Source organism: Erinaceus europaeus, chromosome 8 (genome assembly GCF_950295315.1).
Source record: "Erinaceus europaeus chromosome 8, mEriEur2.1, whole genome shotgun sequence".
NCBI lineage: Eukaryota > Metazoa > Chordata > Mammalia > Eulipotyphla > Erinaceidae > Erinaceus > Erinaceus europaeus.
In genome coordinates, this window is record NC_080169.1 from 54,651,617 (window position 1) to 54,672,736 (window position 21,120).

The 21,120-nt window shown below is 36.5% G+C and overlaps 1 protein-coding gene across 4 annotated transcripts in view; it reads right to left on the bottom strand.

Moving 5' to 3' along the window:
• Positions 1–1,426: 1,426 nt before the first annotated feature.
• LOC132539904 (ankyrin repeat and IBR domain-containing protein 1-like) overlaps positions 1,427–21,120 on the bottom strand; it is a 53,876-nt gene continuing 34,182 nt past the window's right edge. For 3 of the 4 annotated variants that reach the window (XM_060196247.1, XM_060196245.1, XM_060196244.1), the window contains 2 exons: positions 6,560–6,842; positions 1,427–1,791 (listed from right to left, as the gene is read on the bottom strand). In XM_060196247.1, coding sequence (XP_060052230.1) covers positions 1,467–1,791; positions 6,560–6,747 — 513 coding nt within the window. In that variant the 5' untranslated portion in view covers positions 6,748–6,842 and the 3' untranslated portion in view covers positions 1,427–1,466. Of the gene's footprint in view, positions 1,792–6,559; positions 6,843–7,177; positions 7,246–21,120 lie in introns of those variants that run through there. The other variant, XM_060196246.1, reaches the window with a different exon arrangement.

Genomic DNA, 21,120 nt, shown 5'->3' on the forward strand with positions numbered 1-21,120 from the left:
AAAAGGGGCGGGGGGGGGTTTGTGAGGTAGTGCAGCAGGGAGCAAGGACCGGCGTAAGGATCCCGGTTCGAGACCCCAGCTCCCACCTGCAGGGGAGTCGCTTCACAGGCGGTGAAGCAGGTCTGCAGGTGTCTGTCTTTCTCTCCCCACTCTGTCTTCCCCTCCTCTCTCCATTTCTCTCTGTCCTATCCAACAACGAACAGCATCAACAACAATAACCACAACAAGGCTACAATAACAAGGGCAACAAAAGAGGGTGAAATGGCCTCCAGGAGCAGTGGATTCATGGTGCAGGCACTGAGCCCAGCAATAACCCTGGAGGCAAAATAAATAAATAAATTAATTAAAAATAAATAAAGGGGGCCAGGAGGTGGCACAACGGGTTAAGCGCACGTGGTGCAAAGCACAAGACCGGCTTAAGGATTCACAGTTCAAGCCCTGATCTCCACCTGCAGGGGGTCGCTTCACAGGCGGTGAAGCAGGTTAGCAGGTGTCTATCTTCCCCTCCCCTCTCAATTTCTCTCTATTCTGTCCAACAACAATGACAACAATAATAGTAACAACACCGATAAACAAGGGCAGCAAAAGGGGGGAAAATGGCCTCCAGGGAGCGCTGAATTCGTGGTGCAGGCACCAAACCCAAGCGAGATAACCCTGGAGCAAAAAAAAAAAAAAAGTATGCCATTAAAATGGTTCTATCTGCGAATTAATATTTATCCCTGTTTAGGAAACTGTTGATTTCAGATATCAGTTCTATATATACAGTTGTAGGACCTACTTGCCAAGACTTGTCATATCCAATTTGTATAAAGTAAAAAAAAAATGCTACTCTGCACAACCCAGGTTCAAGTCTAGTCCCCACTGCATTGAAGGAAGCTTTGGTGTTGTGGTCTTTCTCAACATCTAATACATATACATACATAAGCAAACTACTAAAAATCAGTAAAAATGGCCAGTAAAAAGTTCATCTGGATAGTGCACTAACTTTGTCGTGCACACAACCCAGGTTCAAATTTGGCCCTTATCACACTGGAGGAAGTTTTGTTGCTCTGGTATTTTTCTTTACCTCTGTCTCTCTATCTGAAAAAGTTGGCCCAGAGTGGTGAAGTCTTGGTGATGATTAATAAGTAAATAAAATAACCAGAAAAAAAAGATAATTTACTTAAATTATATCTCAATATAATTGTGTCTGATTTATGACTAGTATCTGCAAAATAATAGCAATTTTTTAAATTGCTCTTGAATCCATTTTATTCTCAAGAATGTTTAACTGTGAGGTTATTTTTAATCTTTCTCTAAAACAATGTAGTAACTTAAAAGGGGTTCTGATTGTTTTTAAATCATGATAGCGACCACAAAAAAAAAAAAAATTAGATTAGCTAAATGAACTGTTAAGGTAACCAAAACAAACATTCACACTCATTACTTACATTTTACCAAGATGTTTATTTTAATAAGCATAATATTTAAAAAAAAAACAAAAGCTTTACCTCTACACAAGTTTTCATCCCTGAGGCAGCAGCATAGTGCAGGGGTGTGTTTTTTTTGTTATCAATGGCATCGATAGCTGCTCTCTCATATTCTCCTTGGTCAAGTTTTGCTCCCTTCCACCTTAAGATCATCTGCAGGCAATCTGCTCTTCTGTAATCATCTTCTGCAGGGCGTGCTAACCGAGGATTAAGGGCTCCTTCAGATATCATAATTTGAGGTCCCATACACAACAAATGCATAGATGTTTCATTGTGCACATTCCGTTTATTTGGATTTCCATCTCTACCAAAAAGAAAAGTCCTAAAATTGTAAAGGAAAATAAAAATGAAAACCAGTTTTCCTACCCTGAAATAAGAAAACAGAAGAGATAACAAAATCTAAAAGTTATCCGTGGAGTTGTTTCACTTATATGAACAGCATTATGGAAATGTGTTATTGTTTCATAGTACTTTTTGTCATTGTTTCATAGTACTTTCATAGTACTTTGACAGTAAAAAACAACAAATGTAATTGTCTAGTATTTGCTAAGAAAAGAAGAGATGAGTGATGTTCTGTTTTTCTTTCCTCTCTATTAACAATACATAAATATTTTTAAAAGAAAACAAAAAATCTGTAAGTATAATGATAGTCAATAGTGTTTTTTTAAATAGAAAAAATTGGCCTAATATTTGGTTTAGGACAAAATGAAAACATAAATCATGTTACATTGATAAAGTACATGACTTTTAAACAGATTTAAATTACTGAATTACAGTTGACTATAACATAAATAAATTATACTGTAAAAAAGGGTTCAAGATTAAAATCTCTCATAAGAGGTAATTTTATTAAGGAAAATAAAAATATTTAATTTTCCTAAAAATTTAAAGTAGAAAAGTTATACAGATTGCATGCAGCCACATTTATATAGCTCTCCTACTGCCCAACTACAATATATAATTTATTCTCATTTTTCAGTTTGTTCAGGGGACCTCAGGTCCTTGTCACCAGGAATTTTAATTGCAAGTTGGAAGGATTTCAGTTGTTATGAAGTGATACCCCTTTCCTTCCATCCCATTCTCCTACTCATTGTCATATTATTTCCAGACTCTCCTAATACAGAGAAAAGAAAATGAGACAACTTTGAAAAAGTTCTCAGATCCAATCTGTCTGAATGATTAATCAAATGAAAGAAAGTTTATTATTCTCAATTTAAAGTACTAGACATAATCTTAAACAAAAAATTGCAATTTTTAGACATTGTACCATGATTGTTAAGCATTTTTTTCCTAAAACTATAGTTAGATATTCTAATTGTCCTACTTCATATTACTACTTTTCTATTATCTATATAAATTCAAAAGTAGAGTCTTCCTTAATTTATGTGAATGCATAAGCAGAATATTAAAAATGTAACTGATATGTAAACTTTAGATAGACCCATTTTTGTAATTACTGGGTTGTCAGAAAAGTTATTTTTTGTTTTTCTATGAAAAAATGTACCATGACTTTTCTGACAATACAGTATGCCTATAATTATTAAGAGTACTGTATAACTTAATACAAGGTTAATTCTGGAATAGTTACAGGAGTGGATTGGCAGAAGGTAGAACATTAACTTGTGGAGGTAAAATCCTTTCATCTGAATCTAATCACCCATCCAAAAGTTTTCTCTTTTCTAGACTCTATCACAGTTAATTTTCAAATGGCCAGTTTATAATTGCTACCTTTTTTTGTCAATGGGGGGGATGGAATATAGTGCAGCTGTAGACAGGCACAATTACTCATCTTCCTATACATTATACAACTGGGTGTCAAGGTTCCCTCTAACTCCCCCCGCCCCGTCCTTTGCTTTGATGTAATAAACCACATTCAGTCCAAGTTTCACTTTGTGATTTCCCTCTTTCTTCCTTTCTTTACTTTCCTTTTCTTTTCTTTTCTTTCTTTTCTTTTACATATATTTTTTTCCTATTTAACCAGAGCACTGGTTCAGCTCTGGCTTATGGTGGTGCAGGGATTTGAACCTGGGATTTCAAGCCTCAGGCATGAGAGTTTCTTTCCATAACCATTATGCTATCTACCCCAGCCTTGTCCTTATTTCCTAAGTTGCACCTATAAATAAAATCATTTGGTATTTGTCCTCTATTTGACTTATTTCACTTAACAAGATGAATTCAAGTTCCATCCAAGATGAAGCAAAGGAGATAACTATCATTTTTAACAGCTGAGTAGTATCCATACATATATATATATATATATATATATATATATATACATATATATATATATATATATATTCTATATATTCTGTTCTTGGATATTTGGGTTGCTTCCAAGTTTTAGCTGCTACAGTGTTGCTATGGCAGCCTCTCCTTCTTCTAGATCCCCTCTCTACTCCAACATGACCCTTTTTTTATTAGCGTTATTAGCGTACTGAAATTTCACTTTTACATCACTGGGAATTTCCTAAGGGTTAAAGCCTTCATTATCATCCTTAAATTGTTTATTAAACTGAAAATGCTAACCATTCATTTACATCTTGACCTTTATATTACTACAGCCCATATAATTTATACAAGCTTTCATTAATCCTCTTAATTTTTAGTGCGCTTTCTCTTCTACCCATGATAGTAACTACCATCATATTGGAATTAAATGTAGTTCTGGAATCAGTTTTCTTTTCCATGTAAAACCCCTTTTGGGGGCGGGGGTGGGGTTGGGGGAACACCAGAGCTCTACTTCGGCATACTCAGTGCTGGGATTCAACTTGTGTCCTATGTATACAAGACCAACACTCTACATGGTAAGCCACTTCCCAGTTACAATTCTCTGCTTTCAGAGAGTACATTTACTCTCAAAGCCATGTATTTTTTCCATGGTTTCTGTGAGTACCTTTTGTAAATCATAAAGTATAGCCACTACTCAAATGACCAACAGTGGTACCAATATCATGGTGTCTCTGAAAATCCTTCTTGCTCTGTCTGACTTAGAGGACCTCCAGGCCATATTCTAACTTTCTTTTCACGTTTTCACAAAATATTTATTCACTATAAGCCATTCTCTTCCTTTAGTTATAGTTTTATACCTTCACCTTATCTATAACATCTTTCTAATAATGCAGTGTCTGTCCTCTGGTGCTGAGTGGTCTCCCCTACTGTCAACAGTTCATGGTCATAATTCTTCTTTACTTAGTATTATGCTGAAATTTTTAAAAAAATATTTCAGGTGTTGTTATTTTCTTTTTGATATTTTCTATTGCTAAATCACTTTATTAAGGGAAATAGTGACTTACAAGGCTTTTCACAAAGAATACAGTTTCTTATTTTTTATGTTAGGAGTCAGCATACCATACTCAACATTAATTTCTCATCTTCATCCACCATAGGGCACCATGCATTACAATCCCCTTTTCCCTTCTCCCTGGATCTGCCATAATAGACCATAGCTAATTAAACTGTCACCTTATATTGTAAGCCCCACCTATGAATATTATAATTGGGTATTTGTCCTCTTCTTCTGGCTTATTTCCCTTAACATTATTCTTTCAAGTTCCATTCAAGTTGGAGAAAAGGAGATAGTTTCATCCTTTCTTACAGTTGAGTAGCATTTTACATTCTAATTTCTTACAGGTCCTTTTTCTTGCATACAATCACCTAATATTCAACCTTATATTCGTATTCCTTCCAAATTATAACACTCTTCTCTCTCATAGTCTCCATTTCTTGCCTTAAAAGTTACTCTTCCCAGTCACTAATATGTACAATTACCTTCAGTTCCTCTTAGAGCTGCTCTTTCACGGGGCAAATACTTACAGTTATTATTTGCCAGGCACTATTTACAAATTAGATATATTCTAAGGATTAAGTTCCTACCCTTTTGGGGTATGCATGAAGGGGGTTGCGAGAGGAGGACTGCATGTCAACCCATTTAAAAGAATTTAAGAAATGTAGAAGTAACAAAGTAATAAAGCAGAAATCAATCTCTGGAAACTCTAATATTCAAAGCTAGATATATACTCTAATGAATAATTTCTATTTTATTTATACCGAAATATAAGCTTTTTTATTTCCAAAGAAGCTATTCTATAAAGCCTAGAGGATAAGTCTAGTGATTTGGAAGGTGGCACAATGGATAAAGTATTAGACTCTCAAGCATGAGGTCTTGAGTTTGATTTTTGGCGTCATATATGCTGGAGTGGTGTTCTGATCCCCTCTCTCCTCCTATCTTTTCGGTTTTTTTTTTTTCCTGTTATACTTAGTAGGACAGACTGAAATTGAGATGAAGGGGGAAACAGAGAGGAAGAGAGAAAGACAGACACCTAAAGGTCTGCTTTACCACTCATGAAATGCTCCCGTGTAGGTGGGGAGCAGGGCTTCGGACCCAGGTCCTTGTACCTGGCAACATGTGTGCTTAACTGGGTGCACCACTGCTAGACCCTGCAAAAAGTATTTTATACAATAAGAATATGGGCACCATCTTAGGCATTTATACAAGGATACTCAAACACTAATTAGAAAGGAAATATGAACTCCATGTTCACAGCTGCATTATTCACAATAGCCAAAGAGTGGAAGTACTATGGGAAATACATTCCATGAAATATTGGGACAAAATGAATGGAATTGAAGGTAAGTATGCTTTGTGAAACCATTAGATGAAAAATAGCAACCAGATGGTGTTAGTCACATGTGGAATTTAGAGATCTGATTCACATGACCTTGACAGAAGAGAGAGAGAGAATGAATGAGAGACAGACAAGTACACTGTTTCCAAAACTTGTGAGAATTATGGTGATTATTTTTGGAAGGTGGAAGGGTGGGCATACAGAAGTTTGGTTGTGAGTGTAGTGTGGAACTATACATTGTAATCTTATAATCTTACACTATCAAGAAATAATTTTTTTAAATATGTGTACTAATCTCACTATTAATATGTTGGGATTTAATTTAGTCAAAACAAAAATGATAATAATTTAGGCATATTCAGTTTTAGAAAATTATATCACCACATAACGTGTCTACAAATATCTATACATTTGAAGATCAAGATTTTTCTCTGTTCATTAAAAACATTCCACCATAGTACTTACCCTAATATTCTATTCATTCCATGTCTAGCAGCATAGTGGAGTGGAGTATTGTGCTGGTAGGGTTCTCCATAAGATGTATTTGGATCAAGGGATTCTTTTAGTTGAGGGTTGTTTTCATATATTTGGCAGGCCAGATTTTCATCACCATTGATAAGTGCTTTACGGAATTTGGTGGTTGTATTTCCCATGTTTTGTTTTGTTTTCTTCTGTTAGGTAGAAGCACTTTTTTTCTTCCTCCTCTCTTTAGCTACTTCTTGAATGATTCTGTAACATCTTTCACATTCTAGTGGAGTAAAAAAATTATCAAATTAGATTGTAAAATAATAATTATGAGGAAGAAGCCTAAATAAACAATATTAGAATTATTAACATTAATAAAATCTAGGAAGTATGCATAAGGAGACAAGCTATATTGCAATTTTACCAAATCTTTCATATTGGAAAAAATCTTTAATTTTAAACTTTTTTTAATATTTATTTTCCCTACAGTTTCCCTTGTTGTTTTTCATTGTTGTTGTAGTTATTATTGTTGTTATTGATGTCGTCGTTGCTGGATAGGACAGAGAGAAATGTAGAGAGGAGGGGAAGACAGAGGGGGAGAGAAAGATACCTGCAGACCTGCTTCACTGCCTGTGAAGCTATTGTCCTACAGGTGGGGAGCTGGGGACTCGACCAGGATCCTTATACCGCTTTGCCCCACATGCGCTTAGCCCACTGCGCTACTGCCAGACTCCTGAATTTTAAACTTTAACCAAATTCATTTCTTATTAAACTGTAACATTTTCTCACAGAAATTGTTAAAGTTTCACAGGCTGTACTTTGTACTATAAAAGTTATCTACATCTATGAACTTCACTATTTTCTTCACATGGGCAGAAAAGGAGCTTGGCTAAATCTTACGGTTGAATACACTTAACTCTCCCTATAAAATTGATGCAGCCAATATGTAAGGCAGTGTAAAATACAGCCAATCTTACTGAAATAAGAACTGCACGACAGCTGTCAAATTACAGGAAACAACAACAATAAGTAAATGAAGCTACTTAGCACTTAAAAGAATAGAGAAAAGATTTTTAACATGCAAGTATAGGAACACACAACTCTGATTAGTCTGTTACAGCAAACTAATCAAACTGACTACAAATGAACACAGAACAATGGAAATAGTGATTATTCTACCTTAAGGTAGAATACATTAATGTCTTACTATAAAGAATTTAATTTTTTTTAATTTTACTTTATTTATTATTGGATACAGACAAGAGAGAAATTGAGGGAAGAGGGAAAGAGACAGAGGTACCTGCAACTCTACTTCACCACTTATGAAGCTTTCCCCCTGCAAGTGGGGACCAGGGGCATGAACCGAGGTCCTTTCGCACAATAGTGTGTGTAATTAACCAGATGCACCACTGTCTGGCCCCCAAAAAATTTTTAAAAGATTAAAAACATCACAAGTTTACACATACTATGTTTAGAAATAAGTTATAGTAATAATCACATATGTATTTGCCATTGAAGTAAAGTGAGGTTAACTGGGACGGGGACATGGAAATAGCAACTAGACATGGAATTAGAAATATCATATTTGCCTGCTGTAACACGCAATAGCATGTATAACATAAAAATGAATTAAAGAAATGGTAGTGCAGAGAAAAAAAAGGAATGGTAGTGCAAACAGAGTTGAGGGGGTCTCTAGTGTCAAACATATAAAAGATTTAAAAAAATGAAAAATGGGTCAGGGTAAGTCTAAGAAATTTATATTCGAATGTTGGTATGCATGAGACCCCTTCTGTTTCATTTGGTTTAAATCCCCCCTGCTTAACACTATTCTATTTACATAACCACTGTTAACAAGTTCCACCCTCCCTCCAGGGCATTTGTGGTTCAGTGATAGGATTCTTACCTAATCTGCCCCCTCTTTGTCACACTCTGATTTTCACCAGTCACTTTTCTCTCCACCCTCTCTATGTCACATCCTGTTTCTACCTTACTTGGCAAGTATATATAAAGACAGCATTGTGAGTTTGAGGGTACTTTACCTAGAGTTTAGCTTAGCTCGGCTGCATCCTGCATGAATAAAGAGATACTGCCTACAGCTCAACCATGAGTCCCTGGTCGTCTGTTACCTGCCCGTGAAGCCAGCCCGGAGAAAACAACATAACCCGTCGAAAACAACATTCGAAAAATCTTGTACAATTATCTAAGAAAAACAGATGAAGAATTTTGTGTATCTGTGGTACAGTAATGTAACCATTTCATGCTCTAGAAAATAAAACTACTGCAAAAGTTTAGGAAACAGACTAGACGGAGAACAAGAGAAGCAGATAAGAGTCTATCACTTTACCTGATGCAGGAATAGAGTGGATATTAAAAGACAACTTTTATTAAAAATAATATATGTTTGCTCAGTACAAGCTTTATAAATTAAAGGTCCCCCTTAACCAAATGAGTTAACTTAAGTATACTATAAAATAGATGGTTTCAACCTTGGATGTATAGTTACTAACTTGGAGAGCTTCAAAGAGTCTCACTAGCCAACCTATATCTCAAGTCAATTAAATCAGTGTCCTTAGTGGGTGGCACCCAGACATTGATATTTAAACTCCTTGGACAACTTCAGTGTATTTCACTGATTTTTAAAAAAATAATTATATATATATATATGGCTGGGTGGTGGTGTACTTGGTTGAGCACATATGTTACAATGTGCAAGGACCCAAATTTGAGCCCCTGCTCCCGGTCTGCAGTGGGAAAGCTTTACAAGTGGTGAAGCAGGGCTGCAGGTCTCTCTCTTCCACTCTCCCATTCTCTCTTTCTTCCCCTCTCCCTCTCAGTTTCTCCTTCCCTCTCAATTTCTGGCTATATCTATATAATCAATAAGGATAAGAAAAAAATTCTTGTAACAAAAATTCCCCAATCTCTTCAACTAAATAGTTATATCTGAATTTTGAGGTGGTGGTAAACAAACAGAGTTAAAACGTCTGACAAGACTATTTTAGAGAAAGGTATTACCAGCTTATCACAGTAAAACAGTTTTTGGCCCATATCTATATCTAACAAGGTCATGATTTGGTCTTTTAAAAAATAATTTGCTATTGATTTTTACATTTTAAGTAAAAGTACATATGCATAGTAGAAACTTTAAAGAATACAACTAACAAAAAGAAGAAAAAGCTCATAATCAATCTTCTGGAAGATAACCATTCCCTGTCATGCTTCCACACATATACTACAAATATATATTGCATCATGCTTTAGTTCTGTATCTTTAAGGGTTTGCTATTTTTTAAAAAATCTATTTTACTTATTTTAATGACAGAAACACAGAGAGAAAGATACAGGGAGAGAGAAACCAGAGCACTGCTCAGCTTTGGCTTATGGTGTTGTGGACTGAACCTGGGAGTTTTGGTACCTTAAGTATGAAAGGCTTTTGCATAACCATTATGCTAGCTCCCAAGCCTGGGTTTGCTATTTTTAATAACTCCAGTCAGTTTAGCGTACATTTTTATACATAACCAAACAAAAAGGACTATTTCCATCTTCTAAGAATTCAGAAATTTACTGTTTGGTCTTAACTTTCTTCCCTGTTAGAATGTAGTTCAAATTAGAAAGGACTCGACCTGGAAGAAAAAGGAGGCAATTACGTACAAATGTAGATAGATAGTTGTAGAGACTGATGGTTAACCCATGCCTGCAACCTTGGGAGAACCACGGTGGACTGCAATGGAGGGATCAGAGATTCAGAACTCTGGTGGTGGGAATAGTGTGGAATTGTATCCCTGTTGACATGTAATCTTGTAAATTAAAACTGAATCACTAATACAAAAAAGAAGAATGTAGTTCAAATTACAAACATTTTTAAAGTTTGGGATTAGGTAGTCAGTCGATGGTATACTTGGCTGCATGTACATGTTACCATGTGCAAGGACCCACATTCAAGCCCTGGGTTCCCACCTGCAGGGGAGAAGCTTCGTGAGTGGTAAAGCACTCATGAAACTTGGGTGTCTCTCTGTTCCTCTCCTCTATATCTCCTCCTCCCTTCTGAATTTCAGACTGTCAAACAATAGAATGGGGGACAAAAAAAAAAAAAGGAGAGGGTTCCTGGAAGATGGCGGACTGAGAAGCTGCTAGTGGCTGAGCTCTGACCACATCTCCTGGAAATGGTAGGATTTTCTGCCTTTAGTAGGCCAGCCAATAAGGGGTCCTAGCAGTGACACCAAGGAGGTGACTATAACTTAATTTGGGTTAAGAATTAGAGTAGGAAAAAAGGGGAAAAAAATTTTTTTCTTCCTTTTAATTTCTAAGCATACCTCCTTCCCCGCCCCCCCTCCCCCATAACCAGTCCCTGGGGACCAGCTCCTAGCAGGGGATCCTTTTCTTTACCAAATTCCTGTCCCACCAGGGAGTATCATTAATTCTAAGTCTATACCCTTCTGAAACCTCTGGCCTTTTTTCTTTCTAAGTAGTCAAACCCCCCCACCTCACCCCGCATAGCTAATTAAATAATTAAAAATAAATACATTAAAAAAAACTCTTTCCTTTCACTGCCCTTTTATGACTATTCTTTTTCTTATCTTTTTCTTTTTTCTCTCTCTCTCTTTATTATTTTTTCTTTTTTTCATTATTGTCATCCTTTCTTCCTTAATCCTACAGCTTCCAAAGTCACAGCCCCCAGCCACCACACCAACAAACAGTGTGCTTTTTGAATTCACTGATACACATTTGGGAATTTCCTTTCACTGCTCTTTTTCTTATCTTTTCCCTTTTCTCTCTCTTGCCTCTTTTTTTTTTTTATCTTGTCATACACTTCTTCCTTCTTCTTTGCCTTTCTGAATTTGTGAATTATTTTGGGGAAGAAATCTGACTCAGAGTGGACTCTCTATGTGTGTATCTCTGCTCTAGTTCCCTTTCCCCTCTTGTTACCCCTAGAATATACAGTGGATAGTAGATTTGCATAACTGTCTATTCTTGCTATCCTTTCTTTTCTCTTTCTTCTTCACTGGGATTTGGTTACTATTTATTCACCGACTGGAGAAATTGTTTGGCTAACTGGTAACGATTAAACTGCTTCAATACTTGCTTCAGTTGCTACTGTATTTCCTGAGGTTGGTGAGTGCAATTGTCATAAATGTATTTAGTACAGTGTTACTTGTACTCAAGTCACAACAACTGAGGAACAACAGAGCATAAAAAAAAAAAGAAATACATAAATCAAAAAAATGGGTAGATCAAAAACAAATAAAACTGCTACTCCAATGAATGAAGACAGGACCCCAGAAGAAACTTCAAATCAGCCAGAAGTAACCATAGATAAGAAAAGTATGCAAGCAATAATAAACTTATTAATCACAGAAATGAAAACAACATTGGAGGAAAGGAATGGCAGTATTAGGGAAACAACAGTTGAGACCCCCAAGGAAAATACTGATTATCTTGAGGCAATTAGAGAACTGAAAGCTGAAATTGCTGTAATGAAGAAAGAAGCTGAGGCAAGGGAAAGCAGACTAACAGAAGCAAAAAACAGAATTAGTCAGACAGAGGATGAGTTAGAGAAAACGAAGAAAGAGGGAGGTGAAAGAGCTTAAAAAGAGATTGAGAGACACTGAAAACAACAACAGACATATATGGGATGATCTCAAAAGAAGTAACATTCGCATAATTGGCCTGCCAGAGGAAGAAAGAGAGGAAGGGGAAGCAAACATTCTAGAGGAAATAATAGAAGAAAACTTCCCAGACCTGAATAACAGAAAGGACATCAAGATTCAAGAGGCCCAGAGAATACCAAACAGAATCAACCCAGACCTGAAGACATCAAGACACATCATAGTCACAATGAGAAGAAATAAGGATAAAGAAAGGATCCTAAAGGCTGCAAGAGAGAAACAAAAAGTCACATACAAGGGAAAATCCATAAGATTATCTGCAGACTTCTCCACTCAAACTCTAAAAGCCAGAAGGGAATAGCAAGATATCTATGGAGCCCTGAATGAAAAAGGGTTTCAACCAAGGATAATATATCCTGCTAGACTTTCATTCAAACTAGATGGAGGGATCAAAACCTTCTTAGACAAACAACAGTTAAAGGAGGCAACCATCACCAAGCTGGCCCTGAAAGAGGTTCTAAAAGACCTCTTATAAACAAAAACATCACTATAATACTTGCAATATATCAGAGCAAACAAAAAAAAATTTTTTTTGAACAACGGCACTACAATACATTAAATCCATAATATCAATAAACGTCAATGGCTTAAACTCACACATCAAAAGGCACAGGGTGGGGGGATGGATCAGAAAACATAACCCAACCATATGCTGCTTGCAAGAATCCCATCTGTCACAACAAGATAAACCAGACTTAAAGTGAAAGGATGGAAAACTATCATACAGGCTAACGGACCACAAAAAAGGGCAGGAACAGCCATTCTCATCTCAGACACGATAGATTTTAAATTAAAAAAAAAAAAAAGGAAAAAATAGCCACTGGGCGTGGTGGATTCTTTGTGCATGCACCAAATCCCAGCAATTATCCTGGTGTGACTAAATAAAAAAATTAAGGAAGTAAATAAGTTTGGGATAAGTTTAATTAAAAAACACAATTCCTCTGATTTATGTTGTTTCTTCTATAAAATGTTCTATACGAAAAATAACTGCTATCCAAGATGTAAAAAAGGAAACATCTAAGAAAGCAATGTCAACTTGGGGTATTAATTTTTAAATAACAAGATACTTAAAAATCAATAATAGTCTCTAAGTGTGCATTAAGTATTACTGTCACTCATGTTCAAAAAGCATAATGGTTTTTAAAGCCTTTTTATAGTTCCAGGTTATTTAAAATCATAGTTCAGTATGCCCGAATGTTACCAGGAATTGCATTTCTTAAAACAGTCCATACCATCTCTCAGATTTATTCTCACAAGTCTAGCCTTGAAATTTGCTAGGTATATCCTTTCACTTTTTCATATACTCTGAAGTGATTATTCCCTCTGAATCAAGTCCTTAAAAATGTCTTTAACTCTTTAAATCAGAAACAGAAAGATGAATATAGGATGATCTCACTAATAGGCAGAAGTTGAAAAACAATATCAGAAGAGAAATCACTAAGCACAACTTGGATTGGAATTGGTGTACTGCACCAAAGTAAAATACTCTGGGGTGTGTGGGGGGAGGAAAGTGGGGGGAAGTGTTCAGGTCCTGGAACAGGATGGCAGAGGACCTAGTAGGGACTGTATTGTTATATGGAAAACTGGGAAATATTATGCATGTACAGATCATTGTATTTTACTGTCAACTGTAAACCATTAATCCCCCAATAAAGAAATATATATATAGGAAGAGGACAGTCCATTGGAAAGATTAAACATTTTGCTTAAAATTTGGGGAAAAAAGCAAAAAACTTCTTTAACTTTAAGGTAATTTTCATATCAAACTTCATGTGGCAGGTAAGGGGCTAACAAAGAGATGGAAAATAATGCCTTATTTTGGACTCCTAAATTATTCTGGAAGCTCTAAAGTGCTGCTGAAATGATAGCTTAGGTTGGGAGTAGATAGCATAATGGTTATGGAAAGATACTCTCAAGCCTGAGGCTCCAAAGTCCCAGGTTCAATCCCTAGCACCAACATAAACCAGAGTTGAGTAGTGCTCTAGTTTAAAAAAAAAAAAAGTATGGCTTAAGAGATTTAGGTTTTAGCTTGCATAGCTGTGTATTAAAATCTCAGCTTTACTTCTGATGACTTCCTAGAAGAAATTCATGAATAGCCACTAAAGGAAATTTTCTGAGTTAGAACTATGTAAATAAGTGATCTGGACTAAAGAAAAAAATATTTTTATTCCTGAAGATTTATGTATGTATTATTCAGGAAGTGGGAGGGAGGGAGGGGAAGTGGAGCATTACTCTACCACATGTAGTGCCAGGAACTGAACTCAGGATCTCACACTTGCAGATCCTGCATTATTCTACTAGGTCACCTTCAGCAAAGAAATTAATTTCTCTGTATTTGCATTCCAAAATTAAAATTCACTGTGCTATTAAGACACTAACTTAGTACCACAGCAATCAAAATAAAATAGTCACATAATTATTGTCGTGATAATACCCAGAAAGAAAAGAAAATCCCTCTAGGTGGCATTATGACTTAGGTTTATCTGTAGCCAAAATAAAAGATACATATTCTGACTTCTCTTGGATATCTTATACATCCATCTGGTTTTTGGTATGAAAATCTATGCTACCATTAGGAAAAAAAAAGAAAGAAAAAGAAATTAAAATAGCTACAAAGAGCAGCAGCTGACTGTTTCCTTTTGCCAAACTGACAAATGCTGAAAAGAGTTACCAAGAGTTCCACATGTGGTAAACTATTAAACCAAGGGGCAACTACTACTGCATGGAACATCACCGTTAACTTCTATTGCCTATTCAAACACAATGATCTATAACTGTCATGTATGTTCTCTACATAAGTAAAATTTTCAGAGAGCTGAATTTCTTCCCCTTGGGTGACACTCAGCTTTCACACATTTGGCTCAAGTGCTACGGTGCTGTCCTTGAATAGCTTAGTTTCAACGGCTTTGGCATCTAACTATACAGCATTGCTCCTTCTCATAATATTTTTGTTTGTTTATTTTGTTTTTTGGCGAGAGTATCACTTAGCTCTGGCATAAAGTGGTGCTGGGGACTGAACCTGGGGCCTCAGGCTTGCTGATCTCGTGCACTACACTGCCATCTCTGTTTTCATAATTTCTGAACACTATATTGTCCATATTTCACAAACGTAAGTAAAAATATAAGTGGGATGTGTTTTATCTTGGTATTAGGAATCAAAGACCTCAAAGCAGGTGCTATTGAAGAAAAAGGCAGTTACTTATGTCAAAAGTCAACATTCAGTTTTAATCTTAGACTCCTTAAACTCTAATCCAAACTATATCTCTAGATGTAATACTTTTAGTTTTAAAAAGCAGTTTTCAATTAGTAGTGAGCTGTTAAAAAATCAAGATATCAGGGGGCTGGGCAATAGCCCAGCGGGTTAAGCGCACATGGCACAAAGTACAAGGACAAGCATAAGAATCCAGGTTCAGGGAGTCCAGCGGTAGCGCAGCGGGTTAAGAGCACGTGGCGCAAAGCGCAATGACCGGCATAAGGATCCCCACGTGCAGGGGAGTCGCTTCACAGGTGGTGAAGCAGGTCTGCAGGTGTCTGTCTTTCTCTCCCCCTCTATCTTCCCCTCCTCTCTCCATTTCTCTCTGTCCTATCCAACAAAGACGACACCAATAACAACAACAATAATAACTACAACAACAAACCAATAACAAGGGCAGCAAAAGGGAATAAATAAATATTTTTTAAAAAAAGAAAAAAAAAAGAATCCAGGTTCAATCCCCCAGCTCCCCACCTCTCCACCTGCGGGGGGAGGGGGGTTTGCTTCACAGGCAGTGAAGAGAGTCTGCAGGTGTCTATCTTTCTCTCCACTCTCTGTCTTCCCCTCCTGTCTCAATTTCTCTGTCCTCTCCTGCAACAACAGCAATGACGATAATAACAATAACAACAAAAAGGGCAACAAAATGGGAAGTAGTGCAGGCACTGAGCACCAGCAATAACCCTGGAGGCCAAAAAAAAAAATATCAGATATCTAATTTATAGACTGATGACTTTACACTCTGATGTATACATTTTTGAGTGGGTAAATTTGAATTCCATGGCTTACAAAAGCCCTGCTTATCACTTGGTCTTGGAACACAAATACTTGGCATTATAGAGTCTAGGCTTTGCAAAAGACTGCTAGATTTTTTAAATTTTGAATTCACAGGTTCTCACTGCCCCGTTCTCACTCTAAACTAAAGCCTGACATTGACTGATATTGGGCAGTTTCACACTTAGCATGAACTCCAATGAACTATAAGCAGACAGAGGTCCTTAATAAAACTCAGGTTCTGGAAGTATTACAGATTTAGGACACCCCTCTTTGTAGGATCCTAACCTATGAAAACATCAATTGGTCCTGGGAGAATTGTCTGGGTCACAGACATATGCAAACAACAAATGGTTTATTCTCTCATGAGAACATCTAAAGTTAGGGTACTATTAATATAATAATAGATCACTGAAGCTAACTGCATTCCAAACTTGTGATTTCTGCTCAATGCTGCAAGCTGGGAGAGGGTACATCAAAAGGAATGTGATCCCCTCCGCTAATTCTTAAGGTAATGCATTTTCACCTCACTCTGGAGGAAAGCTCACTGCCCTGATTTATGTTCTGGTTTCCAGGTTAGTTACAGTATACCACAGAACACAGATAGTCTGATTCCATTTCTCTCACCTTTCATCCTGGTACACATACCTTATGAGGCACTGATCATTAAACAGAGCTGTCTCAAAAGGGGAATAATCTTTTCTAGGCTACTAACTAGGTAACCATTAAGGACAAAATAGGAAGTTAATGCTAAACCACTTCAAATTTTTGAACAGTCAGGATTTAATCCTGCCCAATTCCTAAATATAATTTTATCTCTCAAATTAGGTAAGAATGCTTTTTTTTTAATTTTAGAAAATGCTTTGTCTCTTTTGCACCCAAATTCTTGTGAATAAAAGAAAATGTGCAAGTATATGTAAATATAGACAGAGAGTCATAGAAATGATAGTCAACCCACATCTGTGACATTGGGAGAACGATTGCAGTTTCCAATGGAGGGACTGAGAATATAGAACTCTGGTGGTGGGAGAGGTATGGAATTGTACCTCTGATATCCCATAATTTTATAAATCAGTATCAAATCATTTAAAAATTATTATAAAATTATGTAAATGTATACTTAGACAAATGGCTATTTTGAGCTTAGCTGTTAACTGGACATGATAGTCTATGATTTAGGCTTCAAAACGTTAAAATGGAATTTTTAAAGTTCATCTTATGAGTTATTTACATTAGAAAAACAATTCTACTCTCAGAGACATGTAAAGTAACAGAATATTTATATTCATTTAATCATCAAAGTCACTCATGACAAGTATTTTTATTATCCTCACAGATGAACTGAGGAATAGCTTTGTAAATTTAACCTTTAATTAAATTTAGCAAACTACTATTTAAAAAAAAGGTCTGGGTAAGAGCAGCATGACTGAAAGAAATGTAAAGTTATAACATGACACAAAGATTGTGTAATAACAGGAGTCAAACAAAAACCTGTCACTTGGGAAGGTTTTAATGATCCCTACTTTTCAGAACAATTCTTGGAGGAAAACTGGCCACAACTCCTTTCTAACAGGTTGTGAGAATTTTGAATTCAAACTGACTGCTGGGCTAGAAATCACACCTTACAGTATAGACTAGAGTACTACTAACAGAGCTTGGCCTAGTTTGTGCATTTTCTATACTGAACTTCTGTAGGTACGTCCCGAACAAGTGTGGTAGATAAATGATATCATAGACAACCAAATTTATTTGGGGCTGTGTTTTTCTTTTGTTTGTTTTGTTGTAAAATAGAAATATTGACAAGATCATAGGATAAGAAGGGTACAATTCCACACAATTCCCACCACCAGAACACCCTTATCCCATCCCCTCCCTTGAAAGCCTTCCTATTCTTTGTCCCTCTGGGAGGAACCAGGATCGTTATGGGGTACAGAAGGTGGAAGGTCTGGCTTCTGTAATTGCTTTTGACAGTCCTAAAATTAAATACTGAGCTGAGATCCCACAGCAGGAGACCACATTGGAGACCCTGTCAACCTGCACTATCTAAAAATAGATCCAACTGGGGTATCCTAATAATTGTGAGTTGCTCCTCAAATTTTTTCTATTATAGGTACTTTGGTTTTGTACTTTTATGTGTTGACTCTTGAGATACTGTTCCAACCCGGAAAACAAATTCAAATCTCTTTCAATTTATCAGTAAAATTTGTGCTAAGTCAGGTTTGATGCCATGAAGAGAGGAGGAGAGGTGAGGAGAAGGGAGGAAAACGGAAGTGAGGGGAAGGGAGACCAAGGTAAAAAAAGGAAGAGGAGGGGACACTCCTACACTGCTGGTCTGAATGTAAATTGGTCCATCCTCTGCGGAGAGCGAGTCTGGAGAACTCTCAGAAGACTAGAAATGGACCTACCCTATGACCAGTCAATTCCTTTCCTGCAGATATTCCCTGAGGACTCAAACAAACCCATGCAAAAAAGACCTGTGTATACCTGTGTTCACAGCAGTATAACACCCAGAAACAACCTAGGTATCCAACAACAAATGAGTGGCTAAGAAAGTTGTAGTTTCTATATATAATGGACTATTATTCAGCTTTTTAAGAATAAATTCACATCCTTCACCTCATCTTGGATGGAGCTGGAAAGGATCATGTTAAGTGAGATAAGCCAGAAAGAGAAGATTTGACTATGGGATGATATCACTCATGGGTAGAAGTTGGGAATAATAAAAACACAACTAGCTGAACAAGCTAAAACAGTATCAGAAAGGGTAACAAAACAGATGAACTCCAGAAAACAATAGACGGGAGAGAGAATAGATAATCAATGAGGCTGAAGACAGAATTAGTAAGATCGAGGACGAATTAGAGATAACTAAAAAAGAAGTAAGAGATCTCAAAAAAGAGACTAAAAGATACTGAAAACAACAACAGAGTCCTATGGGATGACTTCAAAAGAAACAATATACAAATTATTGGATTACCAGAGGAAGAAAGAGAGGGAGAGGAAGAAAGCATTCTTCAGGCCATAATAGCTGAAAACTTCTCTAGTCTAGACAACATCAAAGACATAAAGATTCAAGAAGCCCAGGGGGTCCCAAACAGAATTAAATCAGACTTAAAGACACCAAGACACATCATATTTAGAATGGAAAGGAATAAGGATAAAGAAAGGACCCTGAAGGCTGTAAAAGAAAAACAGAGTCACCTACAGAGGAAAACCCATAAGATTAGCAGTAGACTTCTCCACACAAACACTACAGGCCAGAAGAGAATGTCAAGATATCTACCAAGTACTCAATGAGAAAGGCTTTTAACCAAGAATACTGTATCCTGCTAGACTGTCATTCAGACTACATGGAGGCATCAAAACCTTCTCAGACAAGCAACAGTTGAAGGAATCAACTATCACCAAGCCTGCCCTGAAAGAAGTTTTGAAAGGTCTCCTATAAACAGTCAGACCACCATAAATAGAACATATATCAGAACACTCTAAAACTCTAAATGAATGGCATTAAAATATCTTCAATCTTTGATATCAATAAATGTCAGTGGCCTGAATTCACCTATTAAAAGACACAGAGTAGGAAGATGGATCAGAAAACACAATCCAACAATATGCTATCTACAGGAAACCCACCTAAGTCAACAAGACAAAAAGATTTAAAGTGAAAGGATGGAAAACTATCATACAGGACAATGGCCCACAAAAAAGGGCTGAAACAGCTATTGTCATATCTCATATGACATGACAGATTTTAAAATAGATAAGATTTAAAAAGAGAGGAATGGACACTACTTAATGCTCAGAGGATCAGTCAATCAAGAGGACTTAACAATTATTAACATCTATGCACCCAATGAGAAGCCATCTAAATACATCAAATGTCTACTGAAAGAGCTACAGCAATATATTAACAGCAACACAGTCATAGTAGGGGACTTCAACACCCCACTCTCTCAATTTGACAGATCATCCAGGCAGAAAATCAATAAAGACTAAGGGAGCTAAATGAAGACACAGATAAAATAGAACTATTGGACATTTTCAGAATCATTCATCCCAAGAAACTGGAATACACATTTTACTCAAGACCACATGGGTCATTCTCAAGGATAGACCATATGTTAGGCCACAAAGACAGCATCAGCCAATTCAAGAGCATTGAAATCATCCCAAGCATCTTCTCAGACCACAGTGGAATTAAACTAACACTTAGCAATCAACAAAAGATTAGTAAGAGTCCCAAAATTTGGAAGCTCAACAGTACACTTCTTAGCAACTTCTGGTTCAAAGAGGAAATCAAGGAAGAAATCAAAATCTTTTGAGAGTTCAATGAAAATGAAGACACAAGCTATCAAAATATTTGGGACACAGCTAAGGCAGTACTGAGAAGGAAGTTCATAGCCATACAAGCACACATTAGGAAACAAGAAAAAGCACAAGTAAACAGCCTGATTGCACATCTTAAAGACCTAGAAAAAGAAGAACAAATGAACCCTAAAGCAACCAGAAGGACAGAAATCATTAAAGTTAGGGCAGAAATCAATAACATTGAAAATAAAAAAACCATTCAAAAGATCAATGAAAGTAAATGTTGGTTCTTCAAAAGAGTGAACAAAATCGACAAAGCTTTAGCCAGACTCCCAAAACAAAAAAGGGAGAAGACCCAAATAAATTGGACACTAAATGAAAGAGGAGAAATCACAACAGACACCACAGAAATTCAACATAACATGTGAGACTTCTATAAACAACTATATGCCACCAAGCTAGAGAACCTAGAAGAAATGGATGATTTCCTAGATACCTACCAACTTCCAAAAAGAGAGGAAGTAGATAACATGAACAGGCCCATCAGAGATAACGAAATTGAAACA